Raw genomic sequence first — 22,258 nt, 5'->3', positions numbered from 1 at the left:
CTACGGCTCTGCTACAAAATTCTTCTTTATTTGTATTGACTCAAAATCCATTTTCATGAAGTGACCTTCAGTGGTCTTAATTCTACCCTCTAAATAACCCGGAACAAGCGCAGGCCCTCCTCTGCAGAATCCAGCCTTTCCAATACTGGTGGACTATCTGTCCCCTGATCCTATCAAGTTCAAGTTTTCTCACCTCCAGAATACACTCCCCTTAACCTGGCCCTCCTGGTCACTGGCTGGTATCCCTGAAAAATGACATTTCCAAATGGGAAAGCATCCTTCAGTTGTGGTCTAACCAAACCAAAATCCAATGAAGTAATTACATCTCTGACCTGGACACCCTCCTTCCCTTCAGCCTGAAACAAAGTTAATGATTCTTAGCAGCCACGTCATAGCATCAAATCATATTAAACTGTGGTTAAATAAAACCCAAAGACCTTTTCACAAACTATGGCCAAGACAAACTTCTCCCATTATGAATATGGATAATTGATTTTTCATCCCAAATGTAGAACTTCATGTTTACTCCTACGTTTCTGCTTGGTTTGGGGCCCAGCATTCCAGCCTGTCAAGATAATTTTGAATCTTGATACTATCATCTATCATTCTTGCTATATTCTTCCCATTTTGTGTTTTCAGTACATTAATAAGGGTGACTTCTACATCTTCATCCAAGTTTTGATAAAAATCTTGAACAAGACAAGGCTAACGATGGAGTCCTGTGGCCTAGTGCTCGTGATATTTTTCCAAGCAGGCAAAAAGCCATCAAGTGACACTTTATGGGCCTGCTTGTTCAATGAGCTGGGTACTACCTGATTATACTATCATCTAATCCATCTTTCACCAACTCTATCTACAAGGATGTTTTGGCAAGAGTCCTGAAGAGGCCAATCATTTCCTCTTCTAATCATTTTTTCCTACCTGTACCCCTATTACACAAAGCAGCCCCCTCCCCCAGATGCCCAGTTTGTGTAACCCCGAGGCCCCTGAACTCGGTTGATTGGACCATAGGAAAGAACCCTTAGGAATCACATCATAAGCTGTCCCAACCAGACCCTCTTCTCCTTGAAGTGTGGAAATGGTGACTGAACTCTAATTAATCTCCTTGGTTACCTGAAACAAGAAGTGGTGTAAAGCTAGGGCTGGGCAGCCATACATGGCCAATGTGCAGAGGAAGTCAGAGTGCTGAGAGGAAACTGGATCAGGCACGCCCCCAAGAATCCATGGGGCCCAAAAAGGACATTCATTCATTCCAAGTGGCCATTTAATAATTTTTAGAAAATTCAGCTCTGGGACACTTCTCCACTTCTCCCTCACTTCTGAGGCCACCAGCAGAGGCTTCAGAAGAACTCTGCAGACACTGTCAGAACCCTAAGGTGGAAACTTTTGGGGCCTAGGAAAACACCATTATAGAGTTCAGGGGCTACCTCATTGTCTGATAATCATTAATTTTTTTTAAATTTTATTGTAAGAATACAACGTGAGAGCTACCCTCTTAAAAGTTTCAATGAACAATACAGTATTATTGACTATAGGTGCAACATTGTACTACAGATCTCTAGAGCTTATTCATCTTGTACAACTGAAACTTAATGCTTATTGATCAGTAACTCCCCATTCCCCCTGCCTTCAGCCTCCAACAGACCACCATTCCACTCTCTGATTCTATGGATTGGACTATTTTAAGTAACTCAGCTGAATAGAATCATGCAGTATTTGTTTCTGTGACTGGCTTATTTTACTTAAGTTTCATCCAAGTTGTCACATATTGCAGAATTTCCTTCTTTTAAGACAGTATTCCATTGTATGCATATACCACATTTTCTTTACCTATTCATCCATTAATAGACATTTAGGCTGTTTCCACATGTTGGCTGTTGTGAATAATGCTACAATAAACATGGGAATGCTAATATGTCTAAGATTCTGACATCAATTCTTCTTATAAATACTCAGAACTGGGGTTGTTGGATCATATGGTAGTTCTATTTTTAATTTTTTTAGAAACCACCATACTGTTTTCCAAAGTGGCTGAATCATTTTGCATTCCCACTAAAAGCAGGACGGGGGGGGGAAGGGCAGGCATTGATCGGGTATTCTCTCTCATCATTGATATTTCTATCTCTCCCCCTCTCCCTTCCTCTCCAAAATTTATTTATATACACACACACACACACACATATGTTCTCAACCTGTGGGTCCCAACCCCTTTGGGGTCGAACAACCCTTTCACAGGGGTCGCCTAAGACCATCGGAAAACACATATATAATTACATATTGTTTTTGTGGTTAATCACTATGCTTTAATTATGTTCAATTTGTAACAATGAAAATACATCCTGCATATCAGATATTTACATTACGATTCATAACAGTAGCAAAATTACAGTTATGAAGTAGCAACGAAAATAATTTTAAGGTTGGGGGTCACCACAACATGAGGAACTGTATTAAAGGGTCGTGGCATTAGGAAGGTTGAGAACCACTGCTCTAAACTGAACAAACATAACCTCATGTTTGTTTGTGTCCGTCTGAACTCGAGAAGTATAATCATTGCTGGACTCAAGTGTAGAGGCTCTGGGAAGGCCGAGGGCCTCCCAGCTGTGTGAAGAGCAGAGTAAGTCTTTAGGGGCCATCCCTATCCTCCACTTAACTAAGTCCCCAAGCACTTACGCGCGTCGCCCTGTTTTAATTATCTGCAGAGCATTTATGATTATCTGCCAGCTAGTAAACTAAATTAGGACTCTCGCCAACACTGCAAGCTCCTCATGAGAGCAGAGATCTTGTTCAGCCCTTTTAAGGCCTCACTGCCTAGAACAGACTGGCATCTTTGTATTTTATTTATTCAGTAACACTTACCTAGCCTTACCACGGACTGTTCTATTGGTTTACTTAATACTGACTCAATCCTCACAACAACCCTGTGAGCTGGGCTCTATTATCTCCATTTTACAGATAAGAACACTGAGGCACACAGGTTTGATCCTGGGCAAGGACACATGCCTGGGTTGTGGGCTCAATCCCCAGTAGGGGGCGTGCAGGAGGCAGCCGATCAATGATTCTCTCTCATCACTGATGTTTCTATCTCTCTCTCTCCCTCTTTCTTCCTCTCTGAAATCAATAAAACATATTTTTAAAAGTATATTTTTTACAAAAGAAAGAAAAATGATAAGAATGGAATAAAAATGAGATACTTTTAAGGAAATATTAACAAACTACAAATCCATTCAGAAGTTCTAATTGACTAACAGACTTAAGTTGGCCTAATTCGGATATTGTATATTTATTTTAACAGAAAAAAAGAGAAATGCTACTTCTTTTGGGAAGAAGTCTGTTTTGTCTATTTTATTTGCCTGCTCAAATTCAGAGTTCACATTCGGAGATATTTAAGGGTCCCCATGCAATTTGCCTCCATGGAGCTTCTGGCTCAAGCACTCATGTGGATGTGCTGTCTCTCAGACCACCGGCAGCTGGGATGGGCCCCTGCAGCAGATATGCACAACCCTGCCCCCAGCATAGGCTTTCCCTTCGGAGTTCACCGTAAATGCCAGGTCTCTGCTCCTCTCCCACCTAATCCTCACGCCTACCCTAAGAACAAGGTACTGTTACTATCTGTTTCACAGAAAGACTCAATGACTTGCACAAGTTCACACAGTTAAAATGTGGCCGAGCCAGGATCTGAAACGGGGCAGTCTGACTCTAGCCCTCACTTTCCTGGTCACCCCAAGCATGCCATGTCCCCTCCTACAGTTCTCCCTGCTCCCCACTCCCACAGTGATCTCTTCCACCTCTGAAATCCAACATCACTTATTTTATTGGTCTCATTCATTTGAAGCTTAGTACCTTTCCCCCATGAGACATGTCCCCTATCCAAGTAAAATAAATCACCTGAAGGCCCGTCGAAAATATTTTAGTACCAGTGGAGGGAATGATGTTGAACCTTCCCAAGCAAGATACGATTAGAGCGGGGGTACTCTAAACTGATCAATTTGCAGACTATAAGATTTAGTAGATCATTTTAACTACAGTAATTTCAATCACTGCTAAGTTCTCTGTAGTTTTATAATATCCGAAATTTAATTATACACACTACCATACTCATTTTATTAGATGAAAGGCATATATGAACAATTGAACATTGATTCGTATATCACAAAAATGCAATCATTTTTAAGGAGATGTAACAACACAAAAAGTGCACAAATTCTACAACTATATTCAATGTTAAAATGAAAGGGATTCTTTCTTTCCCTTGGCTTTTCTCTCTGGAATCTGCTAAAGATAAAAAGTCACCAGCAAGCATCTATTAAAAGCTGTGCTTTTTTTTTTTCTTAATCAGAATTTATGAAGTCAATTTTATTTAAATTAAAAACAAGAATTCTTCTTGAAACATGTAATATCAAACCAATTCCTCGATTTTTTTCCTTCCTCTTAATTTGTAACAGAGACTCTAAGAAAATAAAATCGAAGGTTAAGGAAATTTCCATCAATGTGAAGAAAATATTTTCCAAAATTAAAATAACAAGTTCCTCCCTGGTTAACATAACTGATTTAAGTTGCAGATACATGGCTGCCCCTGAGATCACCTTCCTCCCCAAGCACGGTGAAGGGGCCAAATCCACATCCTTTTCAGCAATTTGCAAGTCCTCTATGGGACTACCTTTTTATGAAATGCTGCGCATACTACCAACGCTACATAAATATTTCATGATACATTAGCCAGTCCTGGAATTTCCTGCAAGATTGCACAAAGTCTTTAAAATAGTGCACTGTTAGCCGTAAAATAATCAGATATAAAAGTAAGCTATATCAATCCCTTGATTAACTGCTTTTTTTTTCACAAGAATTTCAAAAAGAAGGGGGGGTTGTTGCTACATTTTAATCTCAGGAGAGAGATTTGCCACTTATATTACCTTATTAAAAGACTTTTAGAGTCATACTTTTTTTTTACATCAGATACTATTGATCGATTGGACGAGAGCCTTCATATTGTAATCTGTAGTCAAAAATGGCCCCGTGTGACTAGAAAACAGACCACTAACTATAAATTGTAAGATCCAGCCCAGTGTCTGATACACAGGAGAAAAATGAAATTTAATTGAATGACCTAGATCGTGCCTGAATCTTAACAAAATGTGTTCCTGTACATTAAAATTAATCTCAATACTTTAATTTCCTTATCTGTAAAATAAAAGCACTAAAGGCCACTAAGATCCCTTTCAGCTTTAAAAGCTGATTAACATTTCACTTATCTACAGCTCCCCCAAAAACCTCTCCTCATTTCCAATTTAGTAATTTGGGACAAGAACAGCTCAGTAAACAGAAAACATCCCCAGGGAAAAATGGAGGCTAAGATTAAGGAATCAAATTTCCAAACTAAGTAATGCTTCCCATGTTGAGGGACCCCCCAGTAAGATAATAATATGTGAGAAAGTGCTTTTAAATTTTTCAAGACACTACAGAAATGTACAGTGGTATAATACTGAAAACTGTGATGGGTGGCATTTTTCAGTAATAGGAAATGCTGGGGGTATTCAGATATAATTGGAAATATTATCCTCTCATACAAAAGTAGGGTCACTCCAAACCACCAATGTAGCTCTTGTGTCAAGATAACTAAGTGGTAGAGTTTGATTTTTTTAAAAAACTGCTCATTTTACCCTATTTCTACAACTCATGAATATTTTTGCTCATTGGCCCCGATTGTATTGAAAAGGAGATAACATTTTTGGTAATAATTTCAAGTTCCAGATTTTGATTGTCAAGTGGAGTGTCGTTGTGGAGGGAGAGCCTTGAACTTGATACAGTAAAAAATGTCTGGTTTTTTAAAGCCAGCAAAGCTCATTAAAAAGTTTTATGAGTGGTTGGAATCTTTAGGTTCAGATACTTGAAACACCTTCACTTTGTAATCTGTGATCTACTCCTCAAGGTATGCCACTTCCTGAGTTCTTCTGGGCCTTAAATACTGACTAATTGCTCATTTTAGAAAACTTAATAAGGTGAATCTATAAAGGATTAAACTAAAGGAAAATACAGAACTCCAAGGGTGTTTTGTGTTGTTGTTTTTTCCATTTTAGGCTGGTCGGGTTTAAGAGAATTGGTTGGGGAAAGGCTGCCATCTTGTGGCCAAAAGTAAAAACTTGCTCCAGGAGCACTAAGGGTTCCCAGAGTGACAACTGCTCCTACAGAAAGAAGGAAGCCTTCCAATCCAAGCTCTCTGTGCATCCCCAGCGTCCCCACTAACAACAAAGTCTTCAAAATTAAAGTTGAAAAGACATTAAAGAACTCTTTGCTCAAGCAAAGCTTTAAGATGGGGTGGGCAACCTTTTTGTGAGTACGTGCCAAAACCAGCAAAATCTCTGACTCAAAATTCTTCTGCGTGCCAACCCTAAATTTTTAAGAACATGTTACGCCTACTTGATATCTCTTAAGGTGTACGTATGTGAAGAACCTTGAAGAAATAATAAAATTCATTCGAGCGACAAAAACACAGTATATGATGATGAAAATACATTTATTTTTTAATGTATACATGTACACTGATAGTCCGACAGAAAACTTTATGACTCCATTTGATATTATCAGTGGGACTTTTGCTGCTGCATCACTGATGACAGAGATTTTACATCAGGTTTATATTTCGTGACCTTCAGAGATATGCACGAGCTACTACTTTCATCTGTCAGGCTACTCCTATTATGAGACTTAACAAAATTCATCACTAAGAACAAAGATTCACAAGCGTATGTGGATGAAACCAAAACACTGGTCGGATCTAGGAAGGCAGGGAGAGTTAAGGCAGAGGCATAGAAATTGCTCTTCCCCTCTCTCATCAATCCATGTCTATGGTCTTTAAGATAACTTGTTATGTAAAATTATTTATTTATCTAAGATGCCCCTACACTGACTTTATCTGAAAAATAAAAAAGTCGACATTAAGAAAAAAATTGTAAATGGAAGATTATAAGAGAGGGTTTCGCGTGCCAGCAAGTTACTGGCGTGCCATGTTTGCCACGCGTGCCAGGGGTTGCCCACCCCTGCTTTAGGAGAAAGATAAAGTGGATGATAAGAGATGTGGGCTTCCCTGCTTCCTTCCTTCCCTTCCTCCCTCCCTCCCTCCCTCCCTGGCAGCCCAGGAGCCTCCATTAGTTTTCAGTTCATTGCAGGAACTGAAGCCCAGAGATCAACAGACTCACTCAGAAACCCCAAGTCTCCCCTCTCCCATTGCAGGGCTCTCTCTTCTGACAAGCAGACTTCTTTCACATGATTTACCTCAGGCTGAAAACGTCAAAAATCATCTACTTCTGGAACTTAGAAAACACCAATAAAATTCCTTTCATTCCATCCCAACCCACCTCAGAGCAGATCTGATTGGGGGGTGAGGACAATGAAGACTTCCAAATAATGAGACTCTCCATGAGTGTGACTTTGTGCAATGGTGGAAATGTTCCCTGTCTGTACCGTCCAGTAGAGTAACCACCACACACACTGAACACTTGAAACGTGGCCAGTGTGACCAAGGAATTAGCATTTCAATTTGTTTAATTTTAATTAATTTAGATAAATTTACCACATGAGACTACGGGACAGAACAGTTACAGATCTTGCCTCCCTAATCCATTCTGATATTATCACCTTTACAAACAAAAACCTATTCATTCAAAAAGATGCGTTTTGACTACTATATGGAGACCAGTGTGTATTCTGCAGCACACACACAAAAGCAGAAAATACAGTCTCTGCTTTCCAGGAGTGTGCAATCAAATGGGGGCGAGAGAGCACGTAGACGTGGAACTAGAGCCAACAGCACAGGGAGTGGGGAGCCCTCTGATGTCCGGGAGCTACAGGGCTGGGTCAGTGGGAGATTTGTGACTGAAACGGGGCCTTAAAAGGACATGAAGCAGCAGGAGGGGACACGGGCGTTTTAGAGAAAGGGCAGCAAGGACAAGGAACAGAGCTGGGAGGTCATAAGGTTTGCTCAGGGGATCCCGGGAAGCCCAGTCTGACTTGAGGGGTAGTTGTATGTAAGGGACTCACGGGAAAGTCAGAAAGGCACGTTAGAACCAGTTTCCAAACATAAAACTGAGAGACCCAAGAAGGGACCAATGGAGATGGGGAGTGGGGGGTGGGGGAAGGGACCAATTGAAAGATTTCAAAGGAGGAGGGCACCAGACTTTGGAAAAGAGTAAATGCTGGAGATGGGGAAAGGTAAGAGATGACTTGAATCTTTAAACCCTGGGTAAGTGGAAGATTGTTGGCACCAATGAAGAGGCAGATAACTGGGGGAGTGGGACAGGTGAATGAAGGTTGTTGATGTTGAGGTTGATGAGATAGTCAGATGGATCAACAAGCACTTTCAGAAGTGAAATGAGAGTGAAAAATAAAAAGAGAGGCTGGTGGATGTGAGAGTCAAACCAAACTGTTGACTGAAACCATGGAGCAGAGGGGTAGACACAGGAGGAGGAGGAAGGAAAGGAGAAGAGGCCTGAGGACAGGCTCTGCCTCTGATGGCAAACAGCCCCTTTCCAGGGAGAAAAGAGGGCAGAGTTGGGGAGAACATCCAGAGAAGTACACCTTCCTACAGGGGCGGGAGGGCGTGGCCTCACTGCGTATGCCTGCACCCCTTAAACACGCGTCGCTGCCTTCCTCACTAGATTGTCAGCTGTGCAGAAATGAAGATGATGCCATGTACTTCCATCTCAATGCCTACAACAGTGCAAGGTAAACCCAGTCTGAATACCTTGAGGTGGCAGGAGATGATGCAAGGGGCCCCAGAGGAGGGTGAGCCTTCGAGGTTTTGCTAATTTGGAAAATTAGTCCTAGACTAGAACACTGTGCTGGTCCCATCTCACAAAACTTAAAAGCAAGACCCGTGTTTGTGATGTGAGCTAGTTCAGTGGGTCCCAGTCCTGGGAAGTGGTCAGAATCAGCTAAAGGCTGGTGCTTGGCCCCACCCTCAGAGAGGATGATTTAACCACCTGGGCAACACATAGCAGTTTAAAGCCCCCAGGTGACTCTCATGAGCAGCCAGGGTTGAGAACCTTCCAGAAATGGGCGAGGTTTCTAGCCCAGTATTGAGTGCCCTTTCGTTCTCCTAATGCAGCAGCAACGAAAATAATTTTCTGGTTGGGTCACAACATGAGGAACTGTATTTAAAGGGCCAAGAGGTTGAGAACCACTGTCCTAATGGCTGGTGCGATTTTTTATATTCATGTAACACACTACAGTTAACAAGCAAAGTTTGCAGATTTCAAGATGCTGGCATATACTACACACAATCCATTAGCAGGAGTCCCACATACGTTAACTCATTTAATGCCTAGAGAATCCTGGAGAAGTTCAGTTGCCTGCCCAAGACCCCACAGTTGGTAACAGCCCGAGGAGCTGACCCCAGTGCCCACTCTCTGATCTGTTCCCAGACCAGCAGCTCCCATTTTTCCTGAAAAGCAGGTGGGGGGCAACTCAGACACTGAGCTACAGGCGGGGAGCCAGCTACAGAACAGTGACAAAACCGAGGCCTTGTCCCTGGCACCACCTGCCTTTGCCCAGCTTCAGCCAGGCATGGTCCTCAAGGACAGCTGACCAGGAGACACACCTAGCAGGGCCAGGACAAGGAAGTGCAAAAATAATTTCTTTTCCTTACTCTCATTCCACGTTGCGCCACTGTGGTAACAAGTTTTACAAACACCTTACACCTCTCTGACAACGGGGCAATCATTTCTGAGTAAGAAACTCTGTTACAGTAAAGGACTCCTCTTCCCCTCCCATCCCCTTCCAAACGCCCAACAAAAGCAGCAAGATTCATCCCCAGCTGGCCAGGGGGTTCCTAGCCTCGTCTGCTACTTCCTGGGCTGCGGGAAGGGGCTGGGACCATTTGCAACCTGCACACAGCTCTGGAGAGAGGAAGACTGAGAAAGGCCTGACTGCACCTTCACCAGCCTGCTGAACGCGGTGCACGAACGCTGGCTGACAGCACCGCAGCCTAGAAAAGGTTGACAAGTGGATGACTCCACCGCGATGCTGCCTGGTGCAGCGGCACAGGGTTAGAGCTCAGCCTGGCTTCGGTGTCAGAAAACCCAGGCTCCAGGGTCCTTGGCCCGGACGGACGAGGTCCCCTTACCCGCAGGAGCACAGGTCGCAGATGCACTTCCTCTTCATCGGGGCCATCGGGAGGCATGCCCCGCCGTCACTGCCTCGGAGACCCCAACCGCCTCACGGGGGGTGCACAAGGTCTCGAGGGCCTTGGCAACTGTTCCGAATATTTACGCCAAAGACAACTTAAATGGCCTTTTTGCAAAATCCGGTTGTCTGTTCCCCTTCCTGAGCTGGCCTTACGCGAGAGAAGCACGGAGCGTGGGCAGCGCCAGCCCCGCGAGCTCCCCGTGCATGCACCTAGCCTGCCCCCGGAGCAGCTGGCCCGGCCCTGGAAGCCGCAGCACCGGACCCGCGGGGCCTCTGTGACATCACCGGGGCCAGGAGGCTCGCCTCTGGTGGCCATGATGTCACAGGGGCCGTCTGTGAGGTCAGAAAGCTCCCAGCGCCTCACCTGGCAGGCCCAGGACAAAGGCTCATTGGAACTTGGAGAAACCTGAAGTAAAAGGCGAGCCGACTTTGGAAAGCTCGTGGGTGAGCAGGTCAGCAAATGCCGTGGTCACTTGTGCAAAAGGGCTGTCACCACATCGGGTGGCATTTTCTAGCTCTAGGGACCATAGCGCCCTTTCTTATAGAAAGGCATCCCTTGACTTCCGGAAGGCTGGCCTTAAATACCGTTTCCAGGTCCTTCTTGCGGAAATCAATCCCTTTGGCTCCACCCATAGACCTCGCACGCTTGAGAACAAAGCGTTTCAGGGCACCTGGCCCTTGCTCCTTGGGTAGGGTGTTCAATCACTTCTCCAGGTGCTAACAATGCTGGGGCAGAGGGGCCGTGGTTAAGTTTTGTGCATTAGAATCAGCTGGCTTGATACAAATAAGATTGCCAGGGCTCACCCCGGAGCTTCTGATTCAGTAGGTCTGGGGTGGGAGGAGAATTTTGTATCTAACAAGCTAACAAGGGCTATTGATGCTGCCGCGTGGAAAACCACACTTTAAGAAGCACAGCTTTCAAGATTCTTTTGCCTTCTCTAAGGAGCCTTACCTGGTCCTGAGAACCACCACAGATCCTGCCCAGATCTCTAGTCTGAGACCCTAGTTTACACGGCTCTGGTAGGTTGTGTGGAATTAAACATTATGACTTCCTGGTTATAAGAAATGGGAGCTTAAAGTATTGATCATTTGCATGCTTATTTTTCTTTCCCACACTTCCTAACTCTCCCCCTTCGTTTAGTGAAAAAGTGTGTCAGTCAGTCAGAGGATTATTAGACTTGAGGATACTTAATATTCAGAGGTTATTTGGGGGGTTTTCGGCCATGGTGGGCTGCAGAACAGAGGTCAGCAAACTATTGCCTGCAGGCCAAATTCAGCCCGCCACCTGTTTTTGTTTGGCCAGCAAGCTAATAATGGTTTTTATGTTTTTTAGTGGTTGAAAAGCATTAAAAGAATATTACATGACAAATGAAATAATAAAATTCAAATTTCAGTACCCATAAATAGAATTTTGTCAGGAATTTGTGAAAATATTCCTGAATTTGCTTCCTGGCCCTCAAAAGCTAAAATGTTTACTATATGACTTTTTACAGAGAACATTTGCCAATCCCAACTGTAGAAAGTAAAAAAGGTGGATCAGAGGGGGAGCGAGCTTACTGATTGTTCTTAAGAACAGTGGAGGGGCCCTGGCCGGTTTGGCTCAGTGGATGGAGCGTCGGCCTGCGGACTGAAAGGTCCTGGGTTCGACTCCGGTCAAGGGCACGTGCCTCAGTTGCAGGATCCTCCCCTCCCGGCCCTGGTTGGGGCATGCACAGGAGGCAACCAATCAATGTGTTTCTCTCACATTGATATTTCTGTCTTCCCTCTTTCACTCTCTCTAAAAATCAATGGAAAAATATCCTCGGATAAGGATTAAAAGAAAAAGAAAAGAACAGTGGAGAGTGAAGCTGCTCCTTGCCTTCCTGGTAGGAGGTCAGGGTCCTAAAGGGGAGGATGGAAACCTGGTGGACAAGATGGCGAGGTGGGAGCTAGTGGACGGCAAGGCAAAGCATGAATGCAATCCCTACCCACTGACAGGGAACATCAATCACGTGGCCCTTATAGAGGAACTACAGTACTGAACACCAGCCTTTTCTTGGCAGCTGACTAAACATTCTTCATGAATCTTCCAGAAGAAGGATGTCCTATTCATGCCCCTGGACTTTGATGAGAACCACCCCCAAGCAAACTGCTCTTGTGGATAGCAGCCTTGTCAACAACCCATGGCACTCCCAACTTCTCCCATCCCTGCCCTCAACAGTGGGTGGAGATTTTGAAAGACAAGGTGGTGCAGACAAATAAGCCTCAACACTAATTTACCATGGGCATTTCTGGAGAGCTGGTGCTAGGCAGGACAACTTCCCCTGCCACCCTTGTTACACTTACTGCCCATGTTTTTATTAGTTCTAGCCAACTCTCATTTAAACACCTCTCTCTGTTCCAAAATATCCTTCCCTATAAAAAATTTACTGTCACTTGCTATGCATTATATACTCTGCTACTTTCCCATAAGCTCTCTTAAAATTAACATAAATCTATCAGACCCATATTACAAATAAGAACACTGACCCTAGGAGGTAAACTCACTCAAGATGACATATCTAGCCCTGCCCAGTGTTCTCAGTGGTTAGAGTGTTGGCCCATGCACCGAAGGGTCTTGGGTTCAATTCCCAGTCAAGGGCACATACCTGAGTTTCAGGTTTGATCCCCAGCCCCAGTTGGGGCTTGTGCAGGAGGCAACCAATTGATGTGTCTCTCTCACATCAATGTTTCTTTCTCTCTCTTTCTGCCCTCCCCCCGCCCCCCGCCACCACACACACACACTCCTTTCCACTGTCTCTAAAAAAATCAATGGGAAAAAATATTCTTGGATGAGAATTAACAAAAAAAGCAAAACAGAAAAAAGATGATATAGCTATTAAGTATGAGAGCTGGGATTCAGACTTTCCCAGGTCTTTCTTTTCAAACTGTTCCACCCAAGAAAAAGAGAAAGAATGAATAAGGTAAGCTGGAGATCTTAGAGACCACTACAAATGGTATTTGATCTTAAAATTTTACATTTACTTCTCTATATTATTTAATATTTTCCCCAAAGTCTTTTCATAAAATTTATACTCTGTGAAACTACACAAATTTTATTCTGTGGCCTTATAACCTACCCAACCCCAAACTCATTGCTATATACTATCTGAAAATCTACTCTTTGTAGAAAATTGTTGGAAAATCTATAGTTACTCCTCTCAGCATAAAGCACTTTAACAAAACACTGTCTTTTTAGCATCCTTAACTATTTTAGATTGCCAACCTTCATTAGCACCAACCGAAGACTAGCCCATCATAATACACAAACTGGACCTCTACCATTTGACCATTCATTTGTTCCACAAACACTTACCCTCAGATGAGCCAGGGTACTGAAGGATGGAGACGAGGACAGTACCCTCATGCAACTTAATCTAGAGGGAGAAGCAGATGACCAAAATATTGCCAAAGTGTATCATTATAAACTATTGTAAGTATCAAGAAGGAAAAATAAGGAATAAGTGAACCCTATCAAATATTTGAGGAATAAATAACACCAATCCTATGCATACTCTTTTAGAAAATAGAGAAGGAAAACTTCTCAGTTCATCCTATGAGGCCAGAATAAACTCCAAAACCAGACAAAATTGTCACACAAAAACTACAGATCAATATCTCTCATGAATATAAATATAAAAATCCTTTTTAAATACTAGCAAACTGAAACCAGTAACATATAAGAAGGATTATATGCCATGACCAAGAGAAGTTTATCCCAGGAATACAAGGTTGTTTTGACATTGGAAAATCAATGTAATACACCACACCAATAGGATAAAGGACAACAGATATTTCATCTTCTCAATAGATATAGAAAAGGCATTTGACACTATCCAGTGCTCATTCTTGATAAAAATCCTCAAGAAATTAATAAAAGAAGGGAATTTCCTCAACCTGAAAAAAGTCATTTACAAAAAAACTACAATTGCCATCATGCTTAGTAATAAGATTGAAGGCTTCTCCCCTGAGGTAATGAACTAGACCAGATGTCTGTTCTCACCACTTCTATTCAGCACCCTACTGGAGATTATCACCAGTGGAGTAAAAAAAACAAAAATTAAAGTCATCCAGATTGAAAAGGAAAAAATAAAACAGCATTTACAGATACCATAACCCTCTATGTAGAAAACACTAAACTGTATTTGCAGATGACATGATCTTGTATGTAGAAAATCCTAAAAATTCTATTTTAAAAAAAAACTACAAGAAACAATTTAAGCAAGGCTGCAGGAGATAAGATCAATTACAAAAGATCAATTGAATTTCTATATACTAGCAATAAACAATCCAAAAGTTAAATTAATAAAACAATTTGATTCATAATAGCATCAAAATGACTAAAACATGTGGAAATAAATTTAACCCTATAAGTACAAGACTTTTATTGTGAAAGCTACAAACCATTGTTGAGATAAATTCAGATCTAAGTGAATTGAGAGAGATATCATGTGCATAGATCAAAATATGCAATATTGTTAAAAAGGCAATTCTCCCCAAATTGATTTATAGATTCAATGCGATACCTATCAAAATCCCAGCAAACGTTTTATTTTTTTTTAAATATATTTTATTGATTTTTTACAGAGAAGAAGGGAGAGAGATAGAGAGTTAGAAACATCGATGAGAGAGAAACATCGATCAGCCGCCTCCTGCACATCTCCTACTGGGGATGTGCCCGCAACCCAGGTACATGCCCTTGACTGGAATCGAACCTGGGACCCTTCAGTCCGCAGGCCGACGCTCTATCCACTGAGCCAAACCGGTTTTGGCTCAGCAAATGTTTTAAATAGAAATTGGCATGCTTATTCTAAAATTTTATATAGAAAGTCAAAGGACCTAGAATAGCCAGATAATTCTGAAAAAGAACAACAAAGAGGACTTAAACCACCCAATTTCTGCACATTATCAAAATTATAACTAAGTTAATCAAGATGGTATGATATTGACTAAGGAAAGACATATAAATCAAGGAACAGAATGGAGAGTTCATAATTAAATTCTTACAGTTATGGTCTATTGATTTCAAAAAAAGGTGACAAGGCCATTCAATGAGGAAAAGATGTTCTTTCGATAATGCTGAGATGATTAGACATCCATATACAGGAAAAAAAGAAAACTTACACCATGACATCACTTCAGACAAAAATTAACTAAAAAATTCATCACACACTGCCCAGTGGGTGTGGCTCAGTGGTTGAGCATCAACCTATGAACCAGGAGATCACAGTTCCATTCCTAGTCAGGGCATGTGCCCAGGTTGAGGGTTCAATCCCCAGTAGGGGATATGCAGGAGGCAGATGATCAATGATTCTCATCATTGATGTTTCTATCTCTCTCTCTCTGAAAGAAGCAAAAACATTTTTTAAATGTTTCACACACTTAAGTATAAAACCTAAAATTATAAAATATTTAGATGAAAGCAAATAACTAAATCTTTGTGACCTTCAGTTAGACATAATCCATAAAACTAATAATAATTTACTCTTCAAAAGGCCCTGTTAAGAGAATGGAAAGATAAGTACAGACTGGGAGAAATACTTGCAAAGCACTTACCTGATAAAGAACTTGTATCCAGAATATACAAAGAACTCTTACAGCTCGTAATAACACAACCCAATTAAAAAAGAGCAAGAGATTTCACCAAAGAAAATATATGAATGCCAATAAGCACATGAAAAGATGCTTGTGCAGAAAAGAGTTAACATAGCAAGCCTGAAACTGCTATCCTTGGAAAGTCCTGCTTGCAAGGATTGCCCTTGGCTAAGAACTTGGATTTGGGGAGAGTTCTCGCCATTCCCTGATAATAATGGCTCACTGCGCCTAAACTGTTCACAAGCAATGTGGTTTATACTGACCACCTACTTTCCTTCTGGGAACCTGGAATTCTGGTACATGCTAGGTAAATGGTGCTGGTATGGCCAGCCCCCAATAAAAACCCTGGGCCATGAGTCCCTAATGAGATTTCCTTGTAGACATTTCACACGTGTTGTCACAACTCATTGCTTGGAAGAATTAAGCACATCCTGTGTGATTTCACTGGGAAAGAACTTTTGGAAACCTGTGCCTGATTTCCTCCAGACTTCACCCCATTTGCCTTTTCCCTTTGCTGCTTTTGCTATGATCCTTTCACTGTAATAAATCAAAGCCATTAGTATGACAACATACTGAATCCTCCTAACAAATCATTGAGCCTGGGGGTGGTCTTCAGGACCCCCAACAAAATGAATGACATTAATAATCATTAAGGATCTGTAAATCACAACCATAATGAGACTCCCCTTCATATTCATTAGAATGCTATCAGTCAACATTGTTGCCAAGGACGTGAATAAAGTGGAACTCTCATACATTCCTGATAAGAGTGTAAATTGGTACAGCTGCTTTAGAAAATAGTTTGACAATTTCTTAAAAAGTTAAACATATACTTACCAGATGACCCAGCAATTCCACTCATAGGTATTTACCCAAAAGATATGCAACATATGTCCACACAAAAACTTTAACATGAACATTCATAGAAGCATTATTCCTAATAGCATAAAAACTGGAAATAATCCCAATTTCCATTAGCTGGTGAATGAACAAATGAAATACAGTAGTGTATGGAATACTATTCAGCAAAAATAATTGGATTTTTAATACATGCTATAATATGGATGAACCTCAAAAACTTTATGCTAAGAGAAAGAAGCAAATTTTTTTAACTATATATTGTATGATTCCACTTACATGAAATTTCTAAAGAAGGCAATTGATAGAGACAGAAAGTAGAACAGTGATTGCCTAGGTCTCAGGGTGGGAGCAGAGACTGGTGGCAAACAAAGACAAGGGAACTTTTTTTATTTTTTAATATATTTTCATTGATTTCAGACAGGAAGGGAGAGGGACAGAGAGATAGAAACATCAATGATGAGAGAGAATCAGTGATCGCCCCATACTGGGAATCCAGCCGGCAACCCAGGTATGTGCCTCTGACCAGCATTGAAGCTGGGACCCTTCAGTTTGCAGGCCAATGCTCTATCCACTGAGCCAAACCAGCTAGGGCAGGAACTTTTGGGGGTGGCAGAAATAGTCTAAAACTGAGCTGTAGTAATGGAATATACACTTATATACATAGATGGATTTTATAGTGTGCAAATTATGCCTCAATAAAACATTTTTAAGTTAAAATTCCTTGCAAATAGTACCCCTCGGTATCATTATCAAAATATCATTTAGTTTTGAATAATTTAAGTCAAGATTTCTCTCATTTCCAAAAAAGGTGGTAGATTGAACACATGAATTTATCTTTCTCCAAAATTCCATTAAAATGAGAGTAATGGGATGAGAGTGTAAGGACAAAGTCAGGATATGAGATAATAACATCAAATTTGGGGAAGCAGAAAAGCACAAGGAAGAATGCTATTCACTTAGCTGACATAAGAAAGCTGAATCCTGAGCCAGCAGTAGGAAAGCCAGAAAGAAGCATTATTTTTGCCACAGAACCTCCAGAATATTTATGAATTGGCAACATCAGTGGCATAAAGATTGTTTGAAGGATTGTTTCAAACTGATTTTATGAGGCCAGCATCACCTTGATAGCAAAGCCAGATAGGTACCATAAAAAGAAAAGAAAAAAGGAAAGTAACAGATACAAAAGTCCATAATAAAATAGTAACAAACCAAACTTAACAACACATCAAAAAGATTATACACCACGACCAACTGCAATTTATCCCTAGAGTGCAATGTTGTTTTAATGTATTCAAATCAATGTGATTTACCACATTAACAGACTGAAAAATAAAGGCCACAGGATCATCTCAATAGATACAGAAAAAAACATTTGACAAAGTTAATATCCACTCATGATAAAACTCTCAGCAAAATAGGTATAAAAGAAAATTTCCTCAAAACAATATAAGCCATTTATGAAAAACCACAGCTAACATCAATGGGGAAAAACTGAAAGCTTTTGCTCTAAGATCCAGTAGAATGAAAGGTTGCCCATTCTTGTCACTCCTATTCAACATAGTACTGGAAGTACTAGCAAAAGCAATGAGACAAAAAGAATCAAAAGCATCCAAATTAGAAAGGAAAAGTAAAATTATCACTGTTTACAGATTACATGCTCCTATATGTAGAAAACTGTAAACCACCCCCCTAAAATAATACTGTTAGAATTAAAAAACAAAATCAGTAATATTTCAGGATACAAAAAATCAACCTACAAAAATCAGTGTGCTTCTATGTGCCAACAACAATCTATCTGAAAAGGAACTCAAGAACACAATCCCATTTACAGTATTATAAAAAAGAATAAAATACTTAGGAATAAATTTAAGCAAGGAGGTGAAAGATCTGTACACTGAAAGCTATAAATCAATGATGAAAGAAACTGAAGACAAAACAAATGAATGGAAAGATATCCTATGTTCATGGATTAGAAGAATTAATATTGTCTAAATGTCCATATTACCCAAAACCATTTACCAATTAAATGCAATCCCTATCATAATGCTAATGACATTTTTCACAGAAATAAAAAAAAAAACTCTAAAATCTGTATGGGACCTCAAAAATCCCTGAATAGCCAAAGCAATCTTAAGAACAGAGTCGAAGGCATCACAGTTTCTTATCTCAAATTATACTGCAAAGCTATAGTAATCAAAAAAGTATGGTACTGGCATAAAAACAGACATATGGGACAGTATAAACAGTCCAAAAATAAAACCAAGTGTATATGATCAACTAATTTTCAACAGAGGCCAAGAATACACAATGGAGAAAGAGTAGTCTCTTTAATAAATAATGTTGAGAAAACTGGACAGCCACATGCAAAAGAATGAAATTGAACCGCTGCATTACACTATACACAAAATCAACTCAAGAAGAATTAAAGACTTGAACATAAGACCTAAAACCATAAAACTTCTGGAAGAAAGCATAAGAAAAAAAGCTCCTCAATATTGGGAAATGTTTTCTGGATATGACACTAAAAGTACAAAATAACAAGTGGGACTACATCAACCTAAAAAGCTTCTCACAGCACAGGAAACCATCAACAAAATGAAAAGGCAACCTATTGAATGGGAGAAAATATTTGCAAGTCATTTATGTGATAAGGATTAACATCCAAAATACATAACTCACTAGAAAAAATCAGATTAAAATATGGGCAGAGAAACTGAATAGACATTTTTACAATGGAGACACACAAATGGCCAACAGATACATGAAAAGATGTTCAACATCACTATCAGGGAAAGGCAAATCAAAACTACAATGATAGTGCTCACTTCAGCAGCACATATACTAAAATTAGAATGACACAGAGAAGATTAGCATGGCTCCTGCAGAAAGATGACATGCAAATTCGTGAAGTGTTCCATATTTATAGAAAAAAAAAACTACAATATCACCTGTTAGAATGCCTATCATCAAAAAGACAAGAGAAAACGTGTTGGTGAGGATGTGGATAAAAGCTAATCCTTGTACACTGTTGGTAGGAATGTAAACCGGTGCAGCCTCTGTGACAAACAATATGGTGTTTCCTTAAAAAATTAAAAATATAGTGCAGTGAAGGTCTGGGGGTGAAGGGTCTGGTGTGGGGTGAAGAGAGTCAATAAAACGGGACATCTGAAATACTTTCAACAATAAAAACAACTTTTTTAAAAAATTAAAAATAGAACTACCACATGACTCAGCAATCCCACTTCTGGGCATATATTCAAAGAAAACAAAATCACTATCTTAAAAAGATATGTGTAACACCCCCACCCCCACCCCCCATGATCACTGCAGGATTATTTATAACTAGAGGCCCAGTGCACAAAATTCATGCATGGGTAGGGTCCCTAGCAGCTGCCAGGGCCTTTCTTCATTCTGCGCCTCCCCCTGGTGGTCAGCGCACGTCATAGCGAGCGATCGAACTCCTGGCTGGTTGAACTCCCAAGGAGACACTTTGCATATTAGGCTTTTATATAGAGACAGTCAAGATATGGAAACAATGCAAATGTTCATAGATGAATGGAGAAGAAAATGTGACAGATAATTTTTCAGTCATAAAAAGGAAAGAAATCCTGCCATTAGCAACAATAGGGATGAATCTAGAAGTCATTATGCTAAGGAAATAAGTCAGACAGAAAAAGATAAATACTGTATGATCTCACTAATAGTGGAACCTAAAAAATAAAATAAAAAACTCATTAGCACAGAAAAAAGATTGGTGATTGCCAGAGGTAGAGGTTGGGGAGTGAGTAAAATGAGTGGAGATGGTCAAAAGGTACAAACTTCCACCCTGGCCAGTTTGACTCAGTGGGTAAAGTGTCTGCCTGCGGACCAAAGGGTCTTGAATTCAATTCCAGTCAAGGGCACGTACCTCGGTTGCAGGCTCCTCCACAGCCTGGGCCCTGCCAGGCCGTGTGCAGGAGGCAACCAATCCATGTGTTTCTCTCACATCAGTGTTTCTCTCTGTCTTTCCCTCTCTCTTCCACTTTCTCTAAAAATCAATGGAAAAATATCCTTGGGTGAGAATTAAAAAATAATAATAATATTAAAAGAAAAGGTATGAACTTCCACTTAAAGATAAGTTCTAAGAATGTAATGTACTACTTGGTGGTTATAGTTAACAATACTGCATTGTACATTTGAAATTTGCTAAGAGTAGACCTAAAAATTTCTCATCATAAGAAAAATTTTAAATATGTTGACGTCAGGGGTGTTAACTAAACTTATTGTAGTAGTTATTTGGCTATATATAAAATCATTATGTTGTACACCTAAAATAAATGCAATGTTAAATGTCAACTGTATCTCAATAAAACTGGGGGGAAACATCACTATAATCCAACATAAATACTAGAAGAATTTAAATAGCTCAAATGCTAAAAATAAAAAATGTTCAACCTATCCATGGGACAGCAGGAATTCTGCTATTGATATATTTTAGTTAAAATCTATGTTAATATCTGATCTATTTTTAGAATATGGTGTTAAAGAATATTCTAGGTGACTTAGACTGCAAGTGTATTAACTTTTAAACAGAAAGTAAGCTTTTTACATTAAAAGAGAAATGATGCTTTATATGAATAAATGCAATATTAATATTATTCAGCCTTTACGGGAAGGTAGGGGAGGGTGGGGGTAAGGAGGAGAGATCAACCAAAGGACTTGTATGCAAGCATATAAGCCTAACCAATGGACACAGACACCAGGGGGTGAGGGCATGAGTGGGGGGGGAGGGTCAGTGGGGGGGATAAGGACACACATGTAATACCTTAATCAATAAAAATAAAAAAAAGGAGATCCTGCCATTTGCAACAATATGGATGAAACTGGAGGCCATTATGCTCAGCGAAATAAACCAGACACAGAAAGGAAAAGAAGCTTGCATGGCCTCACTTAAGGCAGAATCTTATAAATATAGTAGCAGAGAGTAGACTGGTTAACGGGGGAAGGGAGGTGGGGAGAATGGGGGTTGCACGATGTAGGATGGAGAGCTAACCTAAAGCACGATGACTGTAGTTAATACTGTATTGCATACTGGAAATTTTCTACTAGTGGATTTCAGATACTCTCACCACAAAGGTATTATGTTCATTAGCTTGACTGTCGTAATCATTTCGCTGTATATTATCAAATCATGTTGTACACCTTAAAGATATTATTTATATTTTTTAAGTAAAATTATTTATAGTTTTATATTTTATCATTTATTTATATTTTTATTTATATTTGTTAAGTAAAATTGCATTTCACCACTTAATAGATGTATAACTTGCCAATGTTACTTAGCCTCCTCTAAGCTTGGATTTACTCACTGGAAATCGGGTTATTTATTCACAGCGTCATTGTGAGGACTGGGCTAGTGCTCAGGTTCCATATTAGTTCCTCGAGCTCTGGGAGGCTGACGGTAAATGCTAAAGTCTGAGCTGTCCCGATAGGCAGGTGTGAGGAAGGAACTTCCGAGTGGAAAAGGCACTAAGGGGGCGTCGGGATGTCGCCCGGTGCGGCGTGGGAGCCCTGGGCCGTCACATCACTTCTCGAAGGCTCACTTTCCTCATCAGTGCTGTGG

General features: G+C 40.5%; 2 protein-coding genes across 2 annotated transcripts in view; one reads left to right on the top strand and one right to left on the bottom strand.

Annotated features, from left to right (window-relative positions):
- SAXO1 (stabilizer of axonemal microtubules 1) overlaps positions 1-10,167 on the bottom strand; it is a 74,823-nt gene extending 64,656 nt beyond the window's left edge. Inside the window, exon 1 of the mRNA XM_005869612.1 lies at positions 10,121-10,167. Within this exon, the coding sequence (XP_005869674.1) occupies positions 10,121-10,167 (47 nt within the window). The remainder of the gene's footprint in view (positions 1-10,120) is intronic.
- The window catches only part of RRAGA (Ras-related GTP binding A), a 17,161-nt gene continuing 2,007 nt past the window's right edge, over positions 7,105-22,258 (top strand). Inside the window, exon 1 of the mRNA XM_005869591.2 lies at positions 7,105-7,122. The gene's annotated coding sequence lies outside the window, so the exon portion shown is untranslated. The remainder of the gene's footprint in view (positions 7,123-22,258) is intronic.

The sequence above is a fragment of the Myotis brandtii genome, unplaced genomic scaffold (genome assembly GCF_000412655.1).
Source record: "Myotis brandtii unplaced genomic scaffold, ASM41265v1 scaffold30, whole genome shotgun sequence".
Taxonomy (NCBI): domain Eukaryota; kingdom Metazoa; phylum Chordata; class Mammalia; order Chiroptera; family Vespertilionidae; genus Myotis; species Myotis brandtii.
Note: the sequence above shows the minus strand (reverse complement) of the source record. Positions and strands in the feature narration are given on the sequence as shown.